The following is a 9,065-nucleotide window of genomic DNA, read 5'->3' on the forward strand; positions in this document are numbered from 1 at the left end:
AATAATAATAATAATAATTTTTATTATAAAAGTAATGCATATCTATTACAGAATGTTTATAGGAAAAATATTTAAGTACCCATAATCTCACCACCAAATGACAACTACTGTTAACATTTTACTATAGAACACTATTCTCTTTTCCACTTCTGCGCATACATTTTGTTAAAGAAAAATTCATTCATTCATCCCACAACTATTTATTCTATATCTGCAGGCTCTATACTAGGTTCTTAGGAAAAGAGAAAATCAAGGCAGACACAGTCCCTGACCTTGACCTCATGAAAGGCAGACACTAGACAAGTAGTGAGGGGGCGTGTTGGATCATAGTGGACAGTTTATTTCTGTTTTGTTTAGTTTTACTTTTTATTTTATAAAAGTTTAAACATACATGTAGTTTAATGAGTTCAGTAACTTTATAAGGACTATTAGGAAAAGCACTTTCTCTCCCACTTTCCCTTCTCAGGGGTAATTACTTTAAACTCTTTAAAAATTAAAAAAAATTGAAGTATAGACTTACAATACTATATTAATTACAGGTGTACAACATAGTGATTCAGTATTTTTATAGATTATACTTCATTTAAAGTTATTGCAAAATAATGGCTATATTTCCCTGTGTTGTCCTTGTTTCTTATTTATTTTTTACATAGTTTGTACCTCTTAATCCTCTACCTCTGTCTTGCCCCTCCCCCCTTCCTCCTCCCCACTGGTAACTACTAGTTTGTTCTCTGTATCTGTGAGTTTGTTTCTGTTTTGTTATATACATCTATTTGTTTTATTTTTTAGATTCCACATATAAATGATAACACAGAGTATTTGTCTTTCTCTGTCTGACTTTTATTTCTCTAAGCATAAAGCCCTTCAGATCCACCCATATTGTTGCAAATGGCATTGTTTCATTCTTTTTTATGGCTGAGCAATATCCCGTTGTGTATCTATACCACATCTTCTTTATCCACTCATCTATCGATGGACACTTAGGTTGCTTAAAAATATGTAATGCTTCACAAATTTACCTGTCATCCTTGTGCAGGGACCATGCTAATCTTCTTTGTATTGTTCCAATTTTAGTAAATGTGCTGCTGAAGTGAGCACTACTTTAAACTCTTTAGATGGTCTTTTGGAATTTACCTCCACACCCCCTGACTTCTCATTATGGAAGGTGAGGATTTAAGTCCCTTTCATCTAACATGGGGCTCCTATACTGCCATCCTTTCCATTCAGTTATACTGTGTTTTTATCTGTTCAGTATTTATTGGTTACATTGTAGTAGTTATATAATGTTTACAGCGGAGCTCTGTAGTGTACTATGAATATGCTGCCTTTCCTACACTGTTTTTGGATTTCTCTAGAGTTAATAAGTATGTTTTCCTTTGCTTGGTTTTCTATATTTTTATCCCTATTTCAACCCAGACTCTCCGCTGGTTATCTACATGTTCCCTCGTTATGTTCAGACACATCGGTTTCATCTCCTTGAAGAAATCTCTCGTAGAGCCTTCTCACCTGCCCCACCTGGACTGGTCATCTGCTTGTCCTTGTTCACAGCTGCCACCCTGTGACCTTAACTGACTTCTCTCCCATCCATTCCCTGCTTCCTGTACCCCCTGCTTGCTTTTTCTCAGTTTATTCCCTTGTTTTGGTAGAGCACATCTTCTAGTAGTTTCATGAGAGGATTGCATGGGAGGTAAACTTTTTGATATTCGGAAAATATTTTTACTCCAGCTTCAGAATTCTAGGTTGGAAATAATTTTCCTTTAGAATTTTGAAAGCATCACTCAATTTTCTTCTGGTTTCCAAAAAGTAACGCTCCTACACTGTTGGTGGGAATGTAAATTGGTGCGGCCACTATGGAGAACAATATGGAGGTTCCTTAAAAAACTAAAAATAGAGCTACCATATGATCCAGCGATCACACTTTTGGGCACATATCCAGATAAAACTATAATTTGAAAAGATACATGCACCCCAATGTGCATTGCAGCACTATTTACAATAGCCAGGACGTGAAAGCAACCTAAGTGTCCATTGACAGGTGAATGGATAAAGAAGATGTGGTGTGTATATGTACAATGGAATATTACTCAGCCATAAAAAGAATGAAATAATGCCATTTGCAGCAACATGGATAGATCTATAGATTATCATACTAAATGAAGTAAGTCAGAGACAAATATCATATGATACCACTTATATGTGGAATCTAAAAAAATGATACAACTGAACTTATTTGAAAAACAGAAAGAGACTCACAGACATAGAAAACAAACTTACGGTTACCAAAGAGGAAAACTGTGGGGGAGGGATAAATTGGGAACTTGGGATTAATACATACACACTACTATATATAAAATAGATAAACAACAAGGACCTACTGTATAGCACATGGAAATATACTCAATATTTTATAATAACCTATGTGGGAAAAGAACCTGAAAAAGAATATATATACATATATATATATATATATATATATCTGAATCACTTTGCTGTACACCTGAAACTAACACGACATTGTAAATCAACTGTACTTCAATTAAATTTTTTTTTTCTTCTAGTTTCCAATGCACTGTGAAAATGTCCAAAACCATTCTGATTCCCAATTTTTTATATGTGACTTGGTTGGGGTTTGTTTTGCTTGTTTTGTTTTTTGCCATTTTAGTGAGATTTCAGAAGAGAATGAAAGGAAGTGCCTATCCCCAATCCACTATCATTATAACGAACATACTGTTTTTGGAACTTATTTTTTAACTTCCTGAAAAAACATCCATGTCATTAAATACGCTACAATATCATCTCATGGCTTCATGGAGTGTGATTGTTTGGACATAATCCTGTACCGTTGGTCACTTAGACTGTTTGCAATTTTTCATTATTATAGATAGTATTTGAATAAGTATTTTTTCCTGTTAAATTTTTGGATTCATCCTTCTTATTTACTAGAAGAAATTTCTAGAAGTGTAATTGCAGAGTCAAAAGGATTCTGAGTATTTTGATACACTTGCCAAATTATCCTTGCAAAAAGTGGTAACAATTCTTATAGTCACCAGCAGTGTATGAAAAAAACCCCTGCTTACATCCTGATCCTACCCCGCTTCTCCGGCCCTTAGAAAAAAATTTCCTTTGCTCAGAACAGCATTTCGTTTGCACGTGATTCAATGAATTTTATTTCTGGTGTCCTGAGATAGAATACATTTTTCAGTATGGAAAACAAGGTGTTCTTTCTAGTTTTCTCCTTGGGAATTTAGACATCTGAATTTCAGTCTTGGTTTTAACACTATGTTGATTTTAATGAATAATAACTGTTGATATGATCATCTGCAAAAGTTTAGAGGAGGAAAAAACAATGAGCATTAAGCTCAAATATCGACAACATTCTAAATTTACTTCCAGTGTTTGTCAGTTTACATTAATACATTTTATTTCATTGTAATCTATGTCGTGTGTGACTTTTTCCACTTTACATGATAGGTCTCAGTATCATCTGTAGGCTTGTCGATGGTATTCTAGTATTCCTTGTATTCTGTGTTCAAGGGCGTGGTTTGCTGCTTATTCTCCTAGTGCCTCAGATTTAAAAAAAATAAATTTATTTATTTATTTTTGGCTGCATTGGGTCTTCGTGGCTGCATGCGGGCTTTCTCTAGTTGTGGTGAGCGGGGGCTACTCTTTGTTGCGATGTGCGGGCTTCTCATTGTGGTGGCTTCTCTTGTTCCAGAGCATGGGCTCTAGGCACGTGCGCTTCAGTAGTTGTGGCACACGGGCTCAGCAGTTGTGGCTCGCAGGCTCTGGAGCACAGGCTCAGTAGTTGTGGTACACGGGCTTAGTTGCTCCGCGGCACGTGGGACCTTCCCGGACCAGGGCTCAATCCTGTGTTCCCTGCATTGGCAGGCAGATTCTTAACCACTGCACCACCAGGGAAGCCCAGTGCCTCAGATTCTGATAACCTGCTTTTTGTTTAATTTATCTCTCTCTCTGTACGTTAGTTTATTTTCATTTTATGACTCATCACAATTATTTTATAATAATTTTTTTCTTTTGGACTGTTTCCTTGCAGGGTACATTTCTTAAAGTAGGATTATCAAAAATTGAATGTTTGGGGAATTCCCTGGCGGTCCAGTGGTTAGGACTCTGTGCTTCCACTGCACGGGGCACGGGTTGGATCCCTGGTCCCGGAACTAGGATCCAGCAAACGCGAGGCTTGGCCAAAAAAAATTCAATGTTTGTATTCTTTGACTTAGTGACTCTCACTGCTTAGGGCCATGTAGCTCTGTTGTTGGGAGATGCCAGTAGACTCTCTTGCTTTATCTCTCGTTTGCTGTTAGTTTCCCCAGCTACATGACAGCGCCGAACAATGTCTATGAGAGTCTTTTAGCACAGGGATGCTATTAAAAGTAAGCAAACATTTAGGGGTTGCTTGGAGGATAACTTGTTGCTCGTGTGATATCATACCACCCAACTGCTAATGGGTGGATCTCAAGTGGGTTCTTGTGGTTTTACAGAATGCAGTCAACCACCGGGGTGTGGGTGCAGTTACTAACGTGGGAATGATGTGTGTTCATATGATAACGCAAATAAAGAATTTTCCCTTCAGGGTGAAAGAGGCCATTGAGTATCTATTATATGCCATGTAAACATCCTCTTCACAACCCAAGAGGGACGATAGTACCTCTGCTTCATAGATGAGGGGATTATAGTTCACAGAAGTGAGTTAACCTGCTCGAGGGCAGACTGTAAACAGCAGAGCCAGAGTGCCCCTGGAGGTCTATTTTATTTAAAGCCCGCAGTCTTTTCTACTCTAGCACAATAATTCCCTGCAGTGAGAAGGGAGCTGTAAGTGAATCCCATGAATACCCTGTTTATTGTCTTTGCAGAAACTGGGTAAAGGTAGAAAATGTTAAGTCATGTCCAACTCTTTCTTTGTAACAGACAATGAACCAAGCCGAGTCTCAGAGCCTGGGAAGACTTTGTCACCAACTCCTGCAGCAGAACTAAGTCGGACCGTAGATCCAAAACAGGGGCCCCTAGAACTTCAGGAAAAGAAAATCCAGGTGCTTGAGGAGAAGGTTCTCCGACTCACAAGGACGGTTCTTGATCTCCAGTCTTCCTTTGCTGGAGTGAATGAAAACCTCAGACACTCCGTTCAGGATGATGCCAGCAAAATGCTGGCATCGTGGCTCAGTAACCTGCACCCCCAGCCAGTGCCTGACGGTGCCGTTGGTGGAGAACCAGAAACGGTCCAGCTTCCTGGTGTCCTCGACAATAAGGAATCTGGCATGAAGGACATCAAGTCTGAATTGGCTGAAGTCAAGGATGCTCTGAAGACCAAGAGTAGCAAGCTGGAAGAGCTGGATGGGAAGGTGAAGGGCTATGAAGGGCAGCTCAGACAGCTCCAGGAGGCGGCCCAGGGCCCTACGGTCACCATGACGACCAATGAGCTCTACCAAGCGTATGTCGATAGTCAGATTGATGCCCTGAGAGAGGAGCTCATGGAGGGAATGGACAGGAAGCTGGCTGATCTGAAGAACTCGTGTGAGTATAAGCTCATTGGTCTCCAGCAGCACTGTGATGACTATGGGAGCAGCTACCTGGGAGTGATGGAGCTTATAGGAGAGAAGGAAACCAACCTGAGAAAAGAAATCAGTGACCTTCGAGCCCGGGTCCAAGACCCTCCAACCAGGGCAAATTGCTGTGACGGTGCCAAGAATGGTGACTTTGGGCAACAGGTCAAGACGTTAGACCAGAAAATTGAAAGAGTTGCTGAAGCGACTAGAATGCTGAACGGACGACTAGACAATGAGTTTGACCACCTCGTAGTTCCAGAGCCAGATGTGGACTTCGATGCCAGATGGAACGAACTGGATGCAAAGATCAACGTGACAGAGAAGAACGCAGAGGAACACTGCTTTTACATTGAAGAAACCCTCCGGGGGACCATCAGTGGGGAGGTAGATGACTTGAAGCACCTTCTTGATCAGAAAATACAGTCTCTGGAGGAGCGGCTGGGGAGCGCTCTCCTGGCGATGGCCAACGGCTCGGAGGCAGAACTTGCTCCCCCAGCGTCAGCCCCGCCTGATGGGTCAGGGGCTGGGAACGAACAGGTCATGGTGGAGTTAAACCACCTGAAGGACAAAGTGCAAGTGGTGGAGGATATGTGCCTACAGAACTTCCAGGGAGAGCCTCGTGGGAGAGAAGATACTTTGCGAAATGGAGATGACCCTTCAGCAGGTGACAGTTTGAGCCTTTTGAAATCTCTAAATGACACAATGCGTAGGAAGTTTCAAGAAACCGAGCGTAGCATCCAGAGACTTCAACAGAATTTTAGTTTTCTTTATTCTCAACTAAACCACACAAAAGACCACGTGAGTCATCTTCATAATGAGCTGAGCAGTGGTAGAGAAGGTGAAAAGGCTGCAGGGCGTGGGTCTTCTAAGGGGGCTGAACCCCTCCCGTCTCCCCCGGCCGCCTCCGTGCATTGCTGCGACCAGCTGGAGGAGAGGTGGCAGCGGCTGCAGGGCCAGGTCCTTGCCGAGCTGGACGCTTGTAAGGAGAAGACACACGGGGTCCAGAGGGGGGTCTCCGTGGTGGAGGACAGGGTGTCTCGTATGGAGAAAACCTGCAGCAAACTGGACTCCATCTCAGGAAGTCTTCAGAAAATCAAGGAAGGGCTCAACAAGCATGTCAGCAGCCTCTGGAGTTGTGTCAGGCAGATGAACGGGACGCTCCGGGCACATTCCAGAGACATCTCTGGCCTGAAGAATTCAGTCCAGCAGTTCTATAGCCATGTTTTCCAGATTTCTACGGACTTGCAAGACCTGATCAGATTTCAACCATCGGCAAGTAAGTGGACCTTTAGAATTCCATTTCTTGTAATTGTTTGCGACACGTATTATGCTAGGTTTTGGATGGTTTGTGGAATTAACTACATCACTGCTAACCGAAGTGTGCTTCATAGATGGGGGCCAGTTTGTGAATCGTTGGGTGCTGGGTAAAATTAAGGCGAATACCAACAGTGAGAGAAAGTATTTAGAAACTTTTAACATAATTTGACATCACCGTAGCATTCAAGCACACGATCTGTGCATTTTGCAAATGATCAGCCGACAACAAATTGAAAATACAAAAGGAAAACTGGTCCTTCCCCGCAGGTAGGTGGTAGAAGGTTGATCTGTACTATCGTGTCTGTGAGCTTAGAGTCGGGGTCAGATCTGTGGCATAACAGCTTGGGGCAGTGGATATGTTGTCTTGTTTTCTACTCAGGGAGTCTCCTGTGTGTGTCCCCATTCACCTCTGTGTGAGCATCCCTTTTGTTTGCTGGTGTCATTATCATCTCTGCCATTATCATGACAGAGCATCCGCTTTGAGCATCCTCTTGTTCCGTAAAATCTAGGGCCTACATGATGGCAGGTAGAATGCATTGTATTCCTTTCCAAAGACAGAGACAGGACGGTGGACAAAAGCACTTTAGGGGCAGTAACTGTTTAAAGCCCCATAGTGTCCAGAACAAGGGCGCTCATAAATTGTGCTTAGGGCAACGCTGGCTGCACATGACACACTCGACAAACGTTTGTTGAATGAATGAATGAATTGAATGAATGAATGGTCCCTTAATAGTATTGAGTGATATATTCAAGTTAATTTCTGTTATTTGGGGGTTCAGCACATCATCCCTGAAGGACAGAGCATCCCTTGTACCTGGATTCAGTAGCCTCAGTACTGAGCCAGCCTTTTCTAATGCACGCGGGAGGGATGAGCGCTTTTTATTTGAATCAGCACTGGCCTAGTCCCCTCAGGGATGTGTTCCGAGGTCGCACAGCTGGGAAGTGGTGGAGGTGGGGTGAGGACCCCAGGCGCTGTCCTCCAGGCCTGCACACATCTCCCCTATGTCTCTCAGAGATGAACGCACACTTACTGGGTCCATGAGGACGTGGGGACGGCCAGCCATGTGCCCGAGAGGACCCCACTTCCTGACCAGTCCTGTCTTCTGTGTTGGCCTTTATCACCTTTCCACCTTGCTCAGCTCCAGGTGACAAAGGCCCTTACCTGTTGATGCAAGTTCCTGGCCTGGTGTGAGCTTGTAGAATTTTAGGATCAGGTCCCATCTGAGACTTACAGCCTGAGAAGGGGAGGCTGGAGTGGGAGAAGCAGAGGAGCCCTGGCCTGGCCGGGGAGAGCCAGGGCCTGGTCCGCAGGAGGTGGGAGGGTCCCAGGTGGTGGGTGGGAAGTGCTTTGAACCTTCCCAGAGATAAGGAGTTTGTAGATAAGGCATTACCCAGGCAGTCCTGATATTTATAACCCTCCGCCTCCCCTCCCCCCAGGCCCACACAGCTCCCCTATCTCTGGAATGTTGGGTAAAGGTCACAGGACGATGTGTGTATTCATAGAATGGTTGTCCCTCACGGTGACAGTTCTGTCTGGACTGTGCTTTATAACAACAGATTGAACCAGATATTTCCAGTTGATTTGCAGCTCCCAGGCAGCGTGGGGAGCTGTGTTAACTCCTTCACGCTTGGCTGTGAAAGGAGGGGTCAGGGGTGAGTGCCTTTAAAGAGAATGTGTCTTCCAAAAGATGATCCTTTTGGAATGAACTCATTGTTGTGAGTGTAGAAAGCATGGATTTCCGAGAATTTCATTGATTGAAAAGAGACAGACAGGCAGAGTCTATCCATCCTTCTAGCAGAACCGGAGCATGAGAGGTCTGTGGGTGAATCTGGAGTTCAGGTCACATGGACCGGTTAAGAGTCAGCAGTACAGGGGCTTCCCTGGTGGTGCAGTGGTTAAGAATCCGCCTGCCAGTGCAGGGGACACGGGTTCAAGCCCCAGTCCAGGAAGATCCCAAATGCTGCGCTACAACTACTGAGCCTGTGCTCTAGAGCCTGAGAGCCACAGTTACTGCAGCCCGCGCACCTAGAGCCCGTGCTCCGCAACAAGAGAAGCCACCGCAATGAGAAGCCCGTGCACTGCAACGAGGAGTAGCCCCTGCTCACCACAACTAGAGAAAGCCAGGGCACAGCAACGAAGACCCAACGCAGCCAAAAAAAAAAAAAAAAAAAATTCAACAACCCATT

The 9,065-nt window shown here is 43.6% G+C and overlaps 1 protein-coding gene and 1 non-coding gene across 2 annotated transcripts in view; one reads left to right on the forward strand and one right to left on the reverse strand.

The window, feature by feature from the left end:
- The window catches only part of EMILIN2 (elastin microfibril interfacer 2), a 51,878-nt gene that overhangs the window by 24,414 nt on the left and 18,399 nt on the right, over positions 1-9,065 (forward strand). The window contains exon 3 of the mRNA XM_024758935.1: positions 4,927-6,837. Coding sequence (XP_024614703.1) covers positions 4,927-6,837 — 1,911 coding nt within the window. The remainder of the gene's footprint in view (positions 1-4,926; positions 6,838-9,065) is intronic.
- Positions 992-1,098, reverse strand: LOC112409058 (U6 spliceosomal RNA). The gene has a single exon (XR_003005087.1). It is a non-coding gene; the product is annotated as a U6 spliceosomal RNA (small nuclear RNA).

Source organism: Neophocaena asiaeorientalis, unplaced genomic scaffold (genome assembly GCF_003031525.2).
Source record: "Neophocaena asiaeorientalis asiaeorientalis breed wild unplaced genomic scaffold, Neophocaena_asiaeorientalis_V1.1 scaffold669, whole genome shotgun sequence".
NCBI classification, from domain to species: domain Eukaryota; kingdom Metazoa; phylum Chordata; class Mammalia; order Artiodactyla; family Phocoenidae; genus Neophocaena; species Neophocaena asiaeorientalis.